Consider the following 17,928-nt stretch of genomic DNA (forward strand, 5'->3'; position numbering starts at 1 on the left):
GCTCCGCCTTCTTTTCGTCTTCCTCATCAAGAGGCCTACTCTGCTGCTTCTTACACTCCTACTTCCCCATCTCCACGTGTGTCAGCCTCTCGACTGCCCCACCCTGACCGTCAAGGAGCATCACCCTTATCACCCTTAGATCAGGAGACCGAGGGCAATTGCGGAGTAGGTGGACACCTTCGCGAAGAAACTAGCTTGAAGACGCGTGGAGAGGCACGCCCGCCAGCGGTGTGGCTCTCAGCTCCGGTAGTCTCTCCCAGTCCCCCTGCACTTGGTGACTTTCATGGATTAGGGTGGCCGCTGCGGCCGCTTGCAGCTGTGACTCGGTTACGGCCTGCTGCCAAGACAAATGGACGTGAGAGCGAAAAGGGAGGAGAATCAGCACGGGAAGGTCTCGAATCAGACTTGAAGCCGATGGCGCGTGATCGCGACAACGACTTCTCCCCTGGTCAGTCCGTCAGTAGTACTGATGAACCTCAAAACAGGAGCGGTGAGACCTCCTTTCCGCAGAGTCAGACTGTGAAAGGAGAAGTACAAAGAGGGGAGGTAGAGGAAGGTGAGTTTAGCCCTGGTGCCTCTGCTAATCGTCCTGCCCCAGGATCTCCGCATGTCCGCCCTGGAGCACTTCAGATGAAGCAGGAAGAAAGCGTTCAGAATCGAGAAGTCCAAGTATCACAACGACCGAAGGTCTTTCGCGGTGACAGCGTACGTAGCGTCGATTGCCTTGGCCCAGTCACACTACAGCAGCCTCAGCAGAGATCATGTCGGGGGGATCGGTCACACAATGAACGAACGGAAGCTGTGGCGGAGGCGCAAGCAACAAAGACACCGAAGGAGGAAACATTAAGAAAAGATTCACAGAGTGGGAAGAGAAAAACAGAGCCAGTTCATTTCATTATCTGCTCTGATGACGATGTGGCATGCCCCCCTCCTGCTGAGAGCAACAGGATCATGCGACACGATGGTGCGGAGCTTGTTCTTTCTTGTAATGCTGTAAGTAATTGCCGTAGAGAGCACTCGTGCTGCTGGGGGGAGGGAGGGACGGGGTGTTCCCGTCACAGATATCAAATCTCACATTCAGACTCTGCACACCTGATGACGCACACCGGTGCTCCATGCACCGTTCATCCACCTCCCCCCATACATTCTTGCTCGTGCTGTACACCTCGTTGTGCATGGGCATGGGCTGGGACGTGCTGTCGGGCGTCCTCTCTTGTTGCTTGTCCGAGCAGTCCGCCGGTGTGTTCGAGCAATGCCTCGGCCAAAGGCGTATGTCGCTGCTCGGGCGGAGATACTTCTTGTTCTTCAGAAGCGTCGGAGGCCGGAAGAGTGCCCAGAAGCCGTGGCACGAAAGACCACATAGGGGGAGGGGGGGCGGAGTATGAGACGTGTTCAAGCTCTTCTTCTTCGTTCTCTCCTTGTTCATTTCAATCTCGTTCGTTTTTGTCTTTGGATCCATGGTCTGGCTGTGATAATGAATACCCTGCTACGGGAAAACCGCAAGGTATGGAGGGCCAAGAAACTCAAAACAAAGACAGCAATAGCAACGGAGTACCAGCAGCACAAGGTGGAAGTACTCTCGGAGAGGACGACTTGAGTAGTGGGGGAGGGGGCGTCCCCAAAGGTGGGGCGTGCTCTACATCATCGGCGAAGATAGATCAAACAAAGAGTGATAGAACTCGCTACTCTACTTCTTCCTCCTCTTCGTCTTCTTCAATCGCTCAGAAACGACGCGTCGTGCGTCATGGGACTATCGTTTCAAACGGGAGTCGGAGCCAGTGCAGTACACAGGGCCCGAATTCGAGAGGTTCCTCATCTCGCGCTCTGTCTCCCAACAAAAAGCCCTCTCAGAAACCCTCCGTCTTCCTCTCTTCTTCGTCTCCTTCGGCGTCTACGACCCATTCAGTGTCAGCTGCGCCGACAGACAAGAAAGCCGACGTCTTCTCAGCGGGGCTAGGAGAGAAGGGCGCACGACACAAGAACAGCCCGGGTGGAGTGGGTGAAGCGAGGAGAGGGAAGAACGTCTGATCGACTCTTGTGCGTCTTCAACAGGGCAAGCAGTGCAACTTGCAGATCGCAGACGCGTGAGCCGACACATAAGCTTCCCGCCTACTAGTCGAGACGAATGCTCAGGAATCAAGGGGGGTGCAGTCGAGAACAACTCCTCCTCTTCCTCCATAATAATGACGGAGCAGAAGCGAGGAGAGAGAGAAGGTTGGGTAGAGGGGGCTCTATCACGAGTTCCTACAACGGGGAAAGGCGTTAGCTCAAGAGTGCCCGAGCAAAGGGGGACACCACGACGGATTCCCGCGTCTTCTTTCTTTTGAGTTTTGTCAGTCAAGGCACAGAACCATCGCAACAGACGTGTTTCTCTCTCGCTTCCGCAAAGGGACGACGCTGTGGCGGTTCGTCTGGACATGAGCATATACTTACGAGGCTCACACAGGAAAAGACAAGAGGCGGACGACTCGACTAGTCTAATTCCTTCTTTTGTTCAGTTGTCTGCTCTCCCCCCTTGTCACGTTCTTTTTTCTTTCTTGTCAACTCGCTGCCCGGGGATGGGACGTCTCTTTTCCTCGGTCTCTCATCACCGTCAGTGAGCTTGTCAGTTAGTAGCTCGTCACGTTCTTTGTGCGTGGTGTGAACCACTGAAGCGCGGACCTCCTGTACATTATGCATTCATGCATGTGTTGCGTATACATGCGTGTATGTGTATGGAGTTAATGTGGATGTGCGCTTCTTCTTGCGCGGCTGGCAGCCGAAGCCGTGTGTTTTCTTTCTTGTTTGGACCACCGGACGCGTTCGGTTGAAAGAACACGCCTTCGGACAGGGGGAAAACAGGTGAGACACAGGCAAGTGCTTCACAGAAAGAACATGGGTATGTGCAAAGGTATTGCTTGCTGCTGGTATCCCCCGTATAAGAGGACCTTGTGCGTGTTCGTGCTTACATACATCATCCGGCCACAACAAACTCTTTATACAGATGATGTGGGTCCCGTGAGACGTGGCCTCCTCTTATATTATCCACAGTCAGTCCGTTTACGACTTTCTTCTTGTTTTATTCTTGTCGATTTCTTGAAACTTGCAAGACATAAAGAATAGGGAAGTTTGTTTTAAAAATGGTGCCAGTGTACCACACACAGTGAGGAAGAAGTTGAAGGCAGAAAACACGTCGCTCCTTCATCGGAGGGCTCTCGATGCCTTTCGTTCTGAAAACACGCACGGCCCAATCGGTACTTCGCTGCTCTTCGGGAGAGAGACAGGCGTCTCTAGTCTATGTATGTGAACTCACCTGGAAAGTTTTCAGTATTAGACTTTCTACACACCCGGGAGCGGTGAACGCAGACCGTAGTGGCACTGGAACGGCCTGCTGGTATAACGCAGTCATGGCCCGCCCCAGGTTCTAACTTAGTCTCGTCCTTCGTTGCTGCCTGGCCCGCAGATACTTCAACGCCTACATGAGCCCGATCTCGGCAGACTAGTGACGTCGTGCACAGGGGCCCCCTGGCTGTCTTTGCTGGCCGCACGCCATTCAAACCAGACGTGAGCCGGTTCGCAGTTTGTAGAAGCGCCTTGTTGCCCCGAGTGCCGCTTTCTATGCTTGCGGGGTTTTTTTCTGGGACTTTCTTCATTCCGTCGTCGTCAGACCCACACAGAGAAGAGATCTATTACGGCGGTAGTAGTGCCTCTGCCGAAGAAGTCGTAATCGTTTTTTACCACCACATCCCGGCTCAGCGAAAGGCCGCCAGGGGAGTTAGATGTGGCAAGCAAAGCAGTGTACCGATACAGTGACGAGGTCTTATTCGCGTCTAAGCGCTTCGTATCTGCTCGCTCCACTTGCCTCAGATCACTCTAGCTATATTTCGTTTTTAACTGGCCGGTCTTTTTTGCCTTGAAGAAGGGTACTGCCTTGGCGTACCATCATTGTCTTCGTGCGAAAACTGAAAAGGGCCTAACCGGAAGCCTTAGAGTCATGTGCGTGGCCACCCACTGTGCGAGTAAGTGTGAGACGTGCGCATCCTGTTGTAAATGTTAGCTGGCACAGAGGACACGTGGATCACACCTCTTTCCCTGTACTATGCGTATCGTTCTTAAACGATCCCCGGGCAGTCACTATCTCGTACGGGACTGACAACATACCCTTAGAGACACTCACGACAGGCAATCTCTGGCTCGAAAAATAAACCCGAGCGCATCGTGACCGACGACGATCTGCGCTTGGAAGAACCTTATTTGAACTGAAAAGAAAATTCAAGATTCAGAGCAAAAATGAAACAAAAACGATACCGAAGAAGAAACCAAACACACACCAAGACAAGGAAACAGACGAGAAAATCTCGAACTTTCTCCCGTGGCTAGGATGAGTGAGAGCGGCGCCAGAGCTCCTCCTGCTCTGCCACAGCTACACAGACGTTCAAAAAACTACACTCTCTGGCCACGCAGTAAAACGTCCGTGCTGCCTCGGCTACACTCCCCGAGTACTCCTTTCACAAGCAGCGCAGTGAAAACAATCCGTTTCCTGTACGAGGCTTACAAGAAGAAAAAGATGCCGGCTCGCAAGCCACCCCGCGTACTGCAGCAAGCCACACAACCACGCATGAGCATGTCGCGTCAGTCTCACGTGGGTGCGACATTCGAACATCCCCGCTTCCCCCCAGGCGCCCATTGACCGACGGAGGAAGACTTGTGATGAGAATGGTTTGAAACGGTTCCCCGTCACTTCGCTGCTGCCGAGCTCTGTTGAAGGCCATCGGTTGAGCAAACTCGGACGACCCCCTTTGGTCCCTTGTTCTTCCTGGTGGTGTGCACTGTACCACAGCGTCCCTAGGTGCAACCACGACGGTCCAGATATCAGGTGGACGACAGGAGCAGAAAGCAACAAGCGTACTTTCACACCGAGCGGGCGTCGGGAAAGGTACCTCCCTCAGGCCCAATACCCATCGCGCCGGCGGCAGCCCTCACCCCCGACTCGCAGCAAGTGCCGGAGGCACTTGCCACACGGAACGCGGTATCATCACTGCGCTATGTCTCAGGGGTAGCCCCCCTGAAGATCCGAAGACAGAAGAGAGAGACTCCCACGGGCAGCGAGTCTGCACCTCAACGTGAGTTGAGGTATACCTCCGCGTTGGATCACATGCAAGCCACGTTGATCGACGGACTGATCAGACATACAAGACCTGCAGAACACGGCAAAGCGTGTCAGCAACTCTCAGATACATCCATCTCGTAGTTAAAATTAAACACGGAGACACAGCACATAATTTGAAGCTACAACGAAAGCACACTCAATGCAAATGGAGAACGCTGCGTATGGTACTACGACACCCTGGGTTTGTTGAGCCACGAACTTCTGCCTACAGCGAAGAGATATAATTACACTCACGGAAAGGTTGCTGCTGACACACCTCCTTCCAGCGGAAGATGTGACAAGCGCTAACACAGTGGCTCTTCACCTGAGGCACACCAAACATACCCACTGTGTATTCTGTCGTCAACTCCATTCACATATATACACGGCCGGTCTCATTGTCTCAATAAACTCGAATTTCCACCCGACGCCAAGTCTTCTTCCCAGACACACGATCACCACAAATGTGAGGAAGCATCCGACTCGAGCGGAGACTCTCTCTCTATGCACATACATACATATTTACTCGTCTTTCCCGCGCCATCACCTTAACGTCCGCAGGCGGCTTATGCTCCTCTACAGAAGCCGCAGATCATAACTCTTCCCTATTCCACTGTCTCCCTACAAGGAAAACGAAAGGGTACGTTAGATGCCCTCCGTGATCAACATGCGTACCACGACGTCAAAGTATCTAAAAAGAGACTAGCTAAAGACTTACACAAACCCTAAATCCAACCCGTCATCCATTTCAAGAACCTCTTTCTCCATGCGAGCTGAGTCTCTTGTCTTTCCTTCTCCTTATTAGAGAACGCCCAGTCATATTATTGAAGCGAACACCATACATCCAGCCCCGGCGTCCGAACTCCTCCGAAACACATGCACTCAGAGGAACTCATCGCATGATCGATCGACTCACCCCAGAGATGATCCTCTCAGGTCTCACGCTTATGGTAGCTACGAGTACGGAGAAAATTTCCATATGGGGCGGAGCTCACTATGCAAGCAGATGTGTGGGATCCCTTAGCCCCCCCCCCTTCCCCACTTCAGTTTATCCTAAGACATCCAGTCACCAGCAACTCTGCTTCTCGCTTGTTCCTTTGGCTGACTACGCGAAAACCACAGCCAGGTTGTCTGACAGAATTTCGAGCGGGACTGTGACAAGCAAGAGATGTGTATCTAAATTTCGAAGGCGCCGTCAAGACATCACAGGAGAAAGCAAACAACTTCCATCACCCACGGATCAGAACACAAAACGGCCCTGTCTCCAACATCTCTATGTAGTGCATACAAACGAAAAGGGTGCTGAAAAGAGAGAATGAAGGAGAACTATCGAAGGAGAGCCAACAACCTGTGGAAGAATTCCGGAGAGGAGAGAGAACAAACATTCACACTTGGTATGACGCGAATGGGAAGTCGCGCTGTCATCTGTAACTCACGCTTGAAGAACACAGGCAAGCTCTTCTACCTCTCGGCAAGAATGGTTTGATGAGGTCCTTCATTCAAATAGCTCCGGTTATGACTACTAAATAGCTCCTCCTATTGCTTTATTGCGATCATTAATTCTATCCGGTGCAGCACTTCACCAAAGAACAGTAAAAGGAGTACGCAGTCTCTTTTGTTTTCCACTGGGAAGATGTACAGGTAGGTTTGTACGTATCTCGTCCTCTTCCGCCTTTTCTATGGCTCCATCTATTTGTACGGCACGATGTCGTAACTGTCGTTTTGACACTTCACAGACACCGTCTTGTACATACGCTCGCAGAAGGGTAGGCCGTGTCCGGCCGCCGATAGACCGATTACTTGAGGTATGAGGCTTGTATCGCTACCTTAGGTGATAACGTTTTGCTCGTTTGTCCTGTTCTCAACTGCATTCCTACTCTTCTTCTCTCCGCACGGCTCCTGTAAGCGCCGACAGAGTAAAGTAACGGGACACAAGAGAGAACAAGGATGACGAGAGTAAGGAAGAAAGCTTCGAAAGACCATAAGCCTTCGTCATCATCATCTGCGTCCAACCCTCCCGCCCCTCGTAGTTCCTTATGTACTTCTGCACGTCCGCATTCTCCCCCCCCGACAGGAATGCAAGTACGGTCTTCTTCCTGGAGTAAAGCTGGATACAGGCCTATGTCCGGAACTCCGGAAGAGGAGATACTACTTTTACTTCTTCCCACACCAAAACTCGATGTGTCACCTCCTACCCACCCTTCCCCTTTCAAAAAACTCCCAGCCGTCCACACACCTATTAGACGCCGAAGGACAGACCCCAAAAGACGAGCAAGGAACGTGCCCCTAAGATTTCCAGCAATGAGAGAGAAAAACCATGTGCCACCTTCGATGGAGAACTCGACCGCTTCTTGTAGCTTGAGCACACGAGTCACAGCAAGTAAAGCAGGGGAAAGAGCAACGGTGTACAGCTCTGAAAGCCCGGCTCTTACAGGAGGATACAACGGTGCAGCAAAAGTGAAAGCATGAGTAAAGATAGTACAAACCGCTGTCCATACACCTCCAAAAACACCTACAATGACAACTCTGAAACACGCTGTTACCAAGTACATGCATGCCATCGAAATATAGAAAGCACAGATTTCCAAGGCTTCATGAGCATCCTCAGCCAATGCTGCGAAAGCGCAAAAGCAAATGACAAGAAGAAGTCCATAAGTCGCTACAAGCTTCTGTTCAGGAATCCGCAAGAACGGGAAGGCGACGACGCGAGGTCTGCGGGGTTTTAACGATGCCTGGTCCATCGACAGCCCGGAGGGACTTCGGCCTTCTGCTGCCCCCCCCGTTCCTTTCTTGGTCTGGTTCTCTCGCTTCAACGCCATAGAGAAGATTGACGTCAGGAAAACCGCCGATACCTTCGGGCTGGAGAGGGAGGTGCGACATTGTGTAAGAAAGCGGCGGACATGATCAATCGGTACGATGCTCGTTCGTGGTCTGCCGAGTGCTTTGTGTGGAGAGATCTCATTTCCCCCGAGACTATCGCAAGAGACGTCCTGCTGCAACGTCGAAGATGAGGATTCCTGGGAAGGGACATGGCATTTCTCGATTGCTTCGTTATCGTGTACACTACCGGTTTGCCCTGATAAGATGTTGCTTTGAGAGAAAGAGCAGAGGTCAGTCGTAGTGTCCGGAGGGGGCAAAAAGTGTGTATGAGAGCCGCCAGGGGAGTTCATATCTGGGTGGCGATCACTTAAAGAAGATGAAGAGCCACATTCAGATTGGGCGGAATCGCAAGTTGTCGGTGAACTGGAGCGAACAGAGAAGAAAGAACGGTCCTGCAGAAAGGACAGAGGCCGCGTCGTCGGTGGGTCTCCATTGTCTCCTGTACTCTTCCAGTCCTTTTGCTTGGCATCAACCCTCTCAAAACATCCTGCTTGACTGTTCTCACCATGCTCTTCCTTTGACGGCCATCCCGAACAAGGGGATTCAGCAGAATGCTTCCTATCACCACCTGCTCCTGTACACGTCGACTCGCAGACCAGCTGCTCTTCTTCTGTCTCCTGTACTCTGTGTTCCTGTCCCTGCTGAATGCCTCCTATGCTGCTTCGGCCTGACTCCACTGTTTTCATCTGGTCTTCTGGAATGGAGTGCTCCACCGGACTGCACTTCTCTGCTTGCTCGCTTTCTTCTCGAGCTCTTCTTGCGCGCTCTCTCTCCTCCTTCATCTTCTTTAGGGCGAGAGCAGCTGGATCTATACAGCTTGTCTTGCCTTTTCTCCTCACGAATCTCCCTGCCTCACTGGCAGACGCAAACTCAACGGGGATTTCCCCTGGAGCTAGAGGGGTAACAACTGCCGCTGAGGCCTGAACATCACCACCAGCTTTCGGCGCACTGAGTGTACCTTGATCTTCTTGGTCCCTTTGTTCACGATGAGACTCGCTTCCTATAACTTCTCCTCCCTGCTCTTCCGCTTGCCGTGATGAGTAGTCTGTCCGTGATTCTTCCTCTTCTGTTTGCTCAAGAATACCGTCTCTCTGTCCGGGCGCTAGCCGCAAGTCTTCGACCCCCGATTTCCCTGCTTCATCGGGTTGCTGTTGATCTGCTTCCAGGTTCGCTTGTGTTCGCTCTTCTTCCCGCAGTTCTTCTGTCTCGGAGACGTGAGTTGAGACCATTCTGTCAGGGGACTGTTCTCTTCTATGCTCGTTTGTCCCAGCACCGCAAACACCTGCAAGGCATTCGACCTCCTGTTGCTTCGCCTTCCGTCTCACCTGCATAGCAGCCGACGCTGGATCAATCCGACTGGTTTTAGCCTTCCGACGAACGAACCTGGCTGCCTCACTGGGAGCCGCGAATTCTACAGGAATTTCTCCTGGGGCCAGAGGGGGGGAGTCCGATGCATGCTCGACACCTCTGCTCGGTCCCCGGGCATCGCTACCGCAACTTGGTTCTCGCGACTGTCGAACTTCCTCCTGGTTTTCTTCTGCTTGTCTTCCTCTGCCTTCTGACGGAGAACACGGAGTATCATTCACGCTGCCCTCTGGACCTCCCGACGCAAGGGGAGGCGGCGTGACTGTGGTCTGTGGGAGTATCCCCGCATCCGCCGAGACAGTTGTACGAGGCCCTAGAAAACCTCTGAACCCCATCGACATGCGCCTACTGAGTCTCCGCTGGAATGAAGAAGCTACTTCTCCTTCTGAACCCTTGCTGCAGTCTGGCTCTACCTCGGCGGCAATGACTACCGACTTTTGCTTTTTCACCTCTGTCCTAGGGATTCTGTTCTCGTGCAAGCCTTCCCCCTCTTCAGACGGAGTCACGCGAGGCCCAGGCACCGGTAGAGAGACAGCAGGTGTCGCTCCTCCTTCGCTATCCACACCATTCCACGCCACCGACGCTTCGGACGTAGGCCACCCTCCCTCTTCCTTCGTGTGTTCAACTCCCGACTCTGCCTTCTCTACGCTCTCTCCTAATCTTGCTCCATTTCCTGAATCTGCTGCACCAGCCTGGCAGTTTTCTTCCCCCATCGCTTGCCTTTGTCCACCTTCTTCATGTCCCTGTCCTCGGTCTGTTGCCTCTTCGTTCTCTCCCTCTTCTGTCTGCCTCCGCTCCGTCATTCCTTGGTTTTCCTCGTTCTTCATGTTTTCTCCACGCGCGTCCACCGAGCCATCTCTTCTGGCCCCAGGCGCCGTGTCTCCGAGAGCATGTCTCCGTAGCCATTCATTCCCCAGCTGCTTCTTTCGTAGTTCAGTTGTCTCGTCCTCTCCTTCAGTGCGGAGTCTTCGTTGCTCTTCTTCTTCCTCTTTCTCCTGCTGCTGAAGCAACTGTGCTACTTCACTATCGGGCATTTGACGCGAATATTCCTGCAACCATTCATGAAGTTGTCGTTGTACTTCTCTCGACCTCGCTCCTCCACCCCCCGCAACTGCCCCTGAGACTCTACCTTTACCGCTCCCGGCGCTATTGGACACGGCCCCAGCAGATTTCTTCCCTTGGAGATGAGAATTCTTATCTCCCTCTCCTGTCACGTCGTGTGTATATGCTCGTTTCAGTAACGATGGATCAAGGTCGAGACCAGAGGCATGGTCACCTGAGGGAAATAGAAGGGAGGACTCACCAGGACAACACGCAGACGATCTCCGTGGTGAGGCATTGCCGGCAGTGAGATTGCTAGACTTCGCAGAGGAGTCGACACGCTGATTCATCAGTGTCGTGTGTTTCCGGGTCCCTGAGCGTAATCCGCTTGCTTCTCCCGGTATTCGCAGGCAGCTTTTGAGAGGCGTAGTGGTAGATGAGGAAGATGAGGATGGGCAGACAGAGAAAGAAGAACCCGCATCTGTAGAGCAGGAGGTGAGAGATATTGGTGGAGTGCCGGCGGTAGAGCCTTGTCTCACGCGAAGAGAGCCTTCTTTCTCGGGATGCTTAAGAATAGAGAGAGTAGGTGACGAGGTAGGTGATAGATCTGAGGAGGAATAACTGCCATATCCCTCTCCTTCATTGAGACTGCCATCTGCCCCGTCATCGACAGCAAGGAGCGAATCTCCCGGTTCTAGACAATCACCAGAATATGACGAGGAAGCATGAAGCGCGTAGACAAATACTAAGGCGGGAGCAATGAAATTCAGGAGAACGTTTGTTGTTAAAGTCAAGAGAGATGACGGCAAAGCAAAGAGAGGACTGAAGGTCAAGAGCCAGTAAAGAAACCATGGCATTATAGAAGCCGTAAAGAATGCCGACTGCTTATCTAGGCATATAGCCATGTTGATCAAATCGTATCTGAACAAACGACAAACCAACAGCACACTCGAAAGTAGACACATTATACAGATTTCATCGCCTGCAATCCGTATAGGTAGCTAGATGTATATAGAGACAGAGGATGACAAGTAGAACAGTTTCAACGCCCTTTCACCGCTCCGTCTATGTCGGAAAGATTATAACACTGTAAGGCATTTGGCATGCTGATTGGGTGGAGAAGAAAACAGACATCTTGCCGAGAACAACACAACATGCAACCCCCAGCTTGGAACAGATTGGCAAAGCAGCTTGAACTATAGTCTACATGGCAAGTGCCGTGAGACAAAGTGATATTTATTCTACACAAATAAAAAACTAGACCCCTTGCCACCTCTTCTCTCTTTGCCTGCGGTCACCGCAACAGCGTTGACTACAGTGGCCTGGCACTAGCACCATCCTTTCCACACTGAAGTTCAGTTCATTTTGGGAACTCTCCGCCACAAAGACAAGACGAATGTGTCATGTGCGAATGCACATATACAAGATCCTGCACACGCCACTCTACATAGTAGATGCATCTTTTAATGGCTGGTGAGGAGTTTCTCAGCTTACCGGCAGCTAATTTGACTGGTTACTATACTCGGAAGAAGAGCGAAGACGTGGAAGAAACAAATGCACACGACAGCAACTAAGGATGTACATGCAGGTAGCATGGCGGCTAATACATTTGACGAAGCCGAGGGGGCTGGGAAAGCAGCGGCACAGAGGAAGCCGAAGAGAAAGTACGTCGCGCAGGAGAACATCGTACTCGTGAAGATTGTTTTAGTCACCTGACAGAGAGAAGATAGAAGAAAATGGTTCACCAGCTAGACATCAGTGAAGGAGACCAGCGATGTGCACAATACATTCAGAAACATGTAGACACACCGATTCGCCCAGGGATGAAGACGGAAGGTAAGAGGGAAGCCAGGCACAGATTCCTCTCTCCTTGCTGACACCAGGAACTAACAGGATCACGTAAGACAGAAACAGTAGATAGCGACTAAATGGTATGTGCGTATCCGTCGCAGATGTAATTCTTCAAGAAAGACGGGGTGGATAGACACCCAGACAAGCAATCACGATGTGCAACACAGCCTTCAACAGGCAGTTAGCTTCCTTCCCGTCCCCTCCCTCACATCTAATGGCGGTTGCGCTTCCTAGGAGCACACATGCACAGCTAAACAGATATATACACGCGCTCATGTGGAATCTCTTTCTGACAAAGAACACACGCATCTGTATACTCTGCAGGGACATGCGCTTGCTCTCTGGTCTCTAAGTTCTCTGTCAGAGACACGCTCAATTTCAGCAACTCGAAAGATACCAGGGGACTCGAAGCTGACCCACCGGTACGTCGTCCTTGACTTCATTAGCCCAGCTGGGCAAAGCGTTAGAGAAGCTGTAAGCATCGACGAACGTGGAGACAAGACTTCCCATTCCACTCCCCCTAACGACCGCTTCTGGCCAAGAAGAAAAGCTATGAAGACTACTCGGATTCCCTGTCAAGGTCTCAGCCACCGTCCCCTTCGTCCCTCCTTGCAACATCCCTACTCCAAGACCTTCTCCTCCTGAAAGATCTCCCCCGCCCCTAGCCACCCCCCCCGGAGACAGTGAAGTAGTGCTGTCTCCCTTGTAGGCAAAAGTGGATGGCATCATCGATAAAGAAGAGGCCAGCGCTGGCGTGGAACTGGCAACGAGGGAGAACGAGGAAGGAGCAATCCGAAAAAGCGTTAGAGCAGCCGAACCAGAAATCTGGACTACAGCGGCAATGATAGCCCCGAACGAAAGAAATTGGAGTTGCATATTGTCCTGGAGATCAGATACAGCCAAATGTAGACATATTGCCGCCGTAATGACATATCCGACCGTTATTCCCATGTGACCCACACACGGTAGACATTCAGGACCGGTTTGCAGCATTCCTCCCCCTCCAAGGAGATTCGAGCTAATTCTCGGTGAGGTCGAAAATGACGCCTCTCCGCCTGCTCCACTCGAATTTGACATGAAGATGGAGGCAATTGCGGGAGGGATCAATGACAATTGACTCACGCCTGTCTCTCCGTCACAATCAGGTGTACATACACCTGAGAAGACCTCCTCAATTTGGTGTTGACTGGGGAGAGAGAAGACGAAAGGCAGGGATGACAACGAATAAAAGGTCTGACCGGTTTCAAGCTTAAACCCGCTAACAAAGGAATCGAAAAGATTCCTCAAGAAACCGGAGACTCCGAGATCACTCAGGACATTCATAGGCGAAAGCCAATAAAACAAGGAAGATGAAAACACGTAAGAAAAGAAAGGGGACAAAACACCGTCAGCGAAATTCCATGCTCCTGTTCGTTCCTCCCATACATCCGTCCAAGGAGACAAGGATGGGAAAACGGAGGAAGAAGAATTCGTACTCTGTCCGAACATGTCTATAGCATCCGCGCTATTCGGAGAGGGGAGAAAAACGCCTGGAAGAATAAACCGAAGGAAGGCTTGAGAATAGCTGCTGGAAATTCTCCACCACCACTCCATCCCCAAGGAAGTGGAGATATCACTGAACAGAGAATCGAGGCTCATCCCGAGCCATGCTGTTGTCAAGAAAGGAGTCATGACGTTATCTATCAAGAAGACAGAGGGAGTTTTCAGAAGGCCGAAGACAAGTAGAAAGGGCCTGATAAAAAGAGCGCAAGTAGCTCCAAGCCACTCCGCCGCACCAGCGAAGGAATAGAAAGGCACCACGTGAGTAGGAAGGAGAGGGAGAAAAAGAGTCCCGGAAAAGATACGAAGAAGTAGACAGTCAATACAGTAGGCAACAAGTAGAGCGGCGGAGCATGTCGATAAAAACGTATTCAAGTGAAGGAGCATTGTAAGAGTCCGTGGAAAACGTGGAGAAAGCAATGGAGGAGCTCGAGTGGCAACGGTGTAAAACCATCTCATGCATGTGCTTGGAAACCGAGACATTTGACGAACAAGCACTTTCCATGTCCGAAACGAAAGAAGAGACGATACCCCCCTTAAGAGGCTGAGCAGAAAGTCACGCTTTCTTGTCTCATGTTTCGGCTGTTCATCAATGGAAAACGAAGCCGAAGAGCGCGACCGGGGGAATACGCTGTCCTGTATTGTAGCTGATGAGTTCTCTCTCTTAATTCCTTTCTTTCCCTTCTCCTTTGAACCTTGTTTCAAACACCCCTTTCCAGGTGTCGGTACACCTCCGGAGGACGCCACAGAAGAGACGGCCTCCCGTCGAGAGATAGATCTCAGAAGTCGTCGAAGAAGAGGAGCTGGTCCAGCATGATGCTGAACGTAATCCAGAAATCCGGTAGAACAAGAGAGCAACTTAAAAGGACTGCTTGAGGACATACGGGAAAGAGACAAAGAGGAAGACGAATGCCCCTGCCTTCCTAATGGTGAAGCGGCGGAGGAGCCCGATGATGAAGGAGCAAGGAAATGTCGCAAAGTCGCGGAATACTCAAAGCGTTCATCGAAATTCTGATTGTTTTCAATGAGAGTAACCGAATGAAGAAGAAGGAGAGAGCACATGGACGAGAGGAAGCAGAAGAGCAGATTCATAAGTAGGGGGGGAAGCCATCCATATTCAATCAAAGTAACTGGCATCGATGTTAGACCTAACAAACAAACCAATGAAGAAAAAACAACATATCGCAAATACCTCTAAGAGGAACCTCATTCACTACGATACTGCCTGCCTGTCTGTCGATGACATGCGAGTTCATCATATAGTGTGCCGTGTCCATCACGAAAGTGTCGAAACAACATATATAGAGAGAGAGACCTGCACATGTATATACAAGTATGCAGACTGCGTTCTATGCACAAGGTATATACATGTGCTTAGTGCCTGCATGGTAGACCGGGGAGGGCAGATAGAGAAAAAATCCGGGTAGGAACTATACGGACGTGTGCCTCCACAGTAGCGCCTGATTGCATACTAGCGCTGACAGAAGCACAGAAGCAAGACGCAGGATGATTCGACAACGCCTTCGTTCAGGCGTGCGTCTGACGGCGGCCTACATTAGATGAGTTACTACCTCATAGCGTTTATCAAGCGTTGTATGATACAAACAAGAGATGGCAGAATGTTCCGGCGTCGTGTTAGAGACAACCTCTGTTTTAGACTGAGCTCAGAAAGAAGGGTTGCAGTGTTTGCCAGAGAAGATATGAAATACAAGGGAATCTGAAAAGCAAGAGGATGCCATGATCCTCCAGCAAGCAATAGAAGGACGAGTTACTTTTTGATAGAGAAAGCCTGGCAGCTCGGCTCCCACCAAGAAACAACCATCCGATAGCAACTCAAAGGACGGAAGAAGCAGGTGCAGTACAGAGATGCGCACCGACGCAGGAGGTATAGACACAATGTACGGACACCGCTCGCAGGTCTTCTATTTTTCATTGATATACCGAGAAATGCTTATTCTCTGAAGATGCCGTCAATGAAGAAGTTATGATACGCTATTTGTCTTTACTTCCCTACATACATCTCACCGTCGGCAGAGATACGAGTGAGTGTGTGTGGGGCGATGGCAACACGCCAATGTAGAGCCTGTATACAAGACGAATGCGACCATGATTCAGGTGCCGACCTGTGAGGACGTGGGTGAACATCCCTGAAAGAAAGGAGAAAGAGAAGAGCTAGAACGGACCTGAGGCTAGAATCTGATTGCAGACAAAGACAAAGGAAGCGCTCATTCCAATACTCTTCTTGTACTTCCAGCTAACAGTACGATAACGCTTGCGTCTCCTCTCAAATGCTGCAGGTCTGACAGGACCCGCTTCATTAGTTTCTTTCTTTCTTCCAAGCCACGAAAGAAGCCACACCCGCCCCCGCCCTGTCTCCTCGTTTCTCCCTGTGCCTTCATTTCCCGCGTTGCTACGAATATCACTCCGATCAGCGCTCAATGAGACCCTCAATGGCATGCCCCAACGACGGGCAAAGGTAGACGTCGACGAGGCAGAAGAATGAGAGTCCTTCGTACTCCCAAGAACACCGTCCGTGGAGGACAGACCTCCGATCTGAGCTACGTCACCCTCCCCTTTGGGGTGCCGTATTGAAGCGAAGACATTGGGCCGAAAAATCTTCCGCGATCCGAACAGCCCCGGAAGCCATGATGACTGAGAAGGCGAAGTGACAGCGACATCGTCTGTACAGGATGAGCACGACTTCGGACTGAAGAGGGAGAAGCGACGAAAGGCGGAAGAAGTAGCACTGGATCGAGAAGACTCGGAAAGGAGGGACGCCTTCACTGAGCGACCCTCGTCTTCTACAGCAAAGGTCACCATAGTGACGACGACGCCCGGGCTAGAAATGAACAACCTTCCAGTCTGGTAGTTAGTTCCCACACATTAGAAGCACGCTGAAGGATCGAAAAGAAAAGATCGAGAAGGTGACCGGCAACATCCGAAACGACGTTGTTGTACAGCCGGGAGATACACATGCCGTGGACGGCGTCCTTTACTACAAGCCCAAGACACACCTCTCATCGTCTTGGCCTGCAGGCCAGATGAATAAAAATCCGGTTTGCTTCCGGGAGGAACTTTCCTTCACATGCAAAAACCGTGACGTGCTAGCTTGATCCTATGAATGTGCGGGCCTCCTCTCTGCGTCGCGCATAATGCAATTGATCTGCGTAACAGGTAGAAGAAGAACCTGTCGTTTGGCAAGCGAAACTCCGGCTTTCTTTCGTTTCCGCGGACAGGTTGCGAGGGGGGGGCAACCCGGACGTCTCGCCCTTAGAGGAGACGCAAGGGAGCGGGGCCTAACGTCGGTGCGCAAATCGGAGGAAAGTCCAAAAAGGACGGAAGCAAAACTGGTGACAGGGTATGAGAAAACGGACAAAAAGAAACAAGGTAGGAAAAGACTACCGAGATGACATGGCACGCAATGAAATTGGGCTGGCGGGTGGCTAGCACCTTACCATGAAAACCCATTCCGGACTTGCAAGCGCAGGGGTACTTACTATGCTGACACCCATGGCTAGCCTCTTCTCATGAGAAAACCCTTCGCCCGGCCTACCTAGCGGCGGCATCAGAGATATCCGCGCTCCCGGTAATATTGACGCCGTCTCCTGAAAACGGTGCACGCCCAAGTACCACAGGCCCGTCTCTCTCCTTAGTTCCCCCCGTCTGCCATTGCGGTGTTGAACCCGGCGCCGTGGTTTTCTGCCTTTACTCTAAAGGAAAAAGAGAGTCACCACGCTGGAAAGAGACACTGGAAAGGAAGGTGGATAAGAGAAAGCTTCCCAGCCACGGGAGCTCAGACCAGAAGCCAAGACATGTTCTTTGGGAGAAGAGAGTCTGGAATTCACCTGCGTCCCTCTTCAGGTTTCCACTGCACCAGAAGATAGTCTTACGAGAATCGACTGGTGATGCAGCCAACAAACACAGCATAAAAAGCAACTTAAAACAGACGGAACCTTAAAAAGGAGCATGACTACTAGCAGCCACGGCCGGCGGTGTTGGAACCCGAAGCCGTTGACCTGGGGGCCGTTGTATGTACCAACGCAACGTCACGTACCGCACAGCGGGAAAGCTGGCAACTGCGTACCGGGAAACAGCAGCTTTTCTGGTGTTTCGACTTCGTAGAG

General features: G+C 51.5%; 2 protein-coding genes across 2 annotated transcripts; one reads left to right on the top strand and one right to left on the bottom strand.

Annotated features, from left to right (window-relative positions):
* Positions 1-46: 46 nt before the first annotated feature.
* On the top strand, positions 47-2,953 carry CSUI_005683 (uncharacterized protein; the record flags this gene model as incomplete). The annotated part of the gene is made up of 1 exon (XM_068065853.1): positions 47-2,953. A coding segment is annotated over one exon (1,980 nt), but the record flags the coding sequence as incomplete, so codon positions are not given.
* Positions 2,954-3,975: 1,022 nt separating this feature from the next.
* CSUI_005684 (transmembrane amino acid transporter) lies at positions 3,976-17,928 on the bottom strand. The gene is made up of 4 exons (XM_068065854.1): positions 15,988-17,928; positions 12,686-14,952; positions 11,909-12,126; positions 3,976-11,335 (listed from the first exon to the last, which is right to left on the bottom strand). Exons 1-4 carry the CDS (start codon positions 16,622-16,624, stop codon positions 6,925-6,927), a joined length of 7,533 nt encoding a protein of 2,510 aa, XP_067922170.1. The 5' UTR covers positions 16,625-17,928; the 3' UTR covers positions 3,976-6,924.

Source organism: Cystoisospora suis (genome assembly GCF_002600585.1).
Source record: "Cystoisospora suis strain Wien I chromosome Unknown contig_2747, whole genome shotgun sequence".
NCBI lineage: Eukaryota > Apicomplexa > Conoidasida > Eucoccidiorida > Sarcocystidae > Cystoisospora > Cystoisospora suis.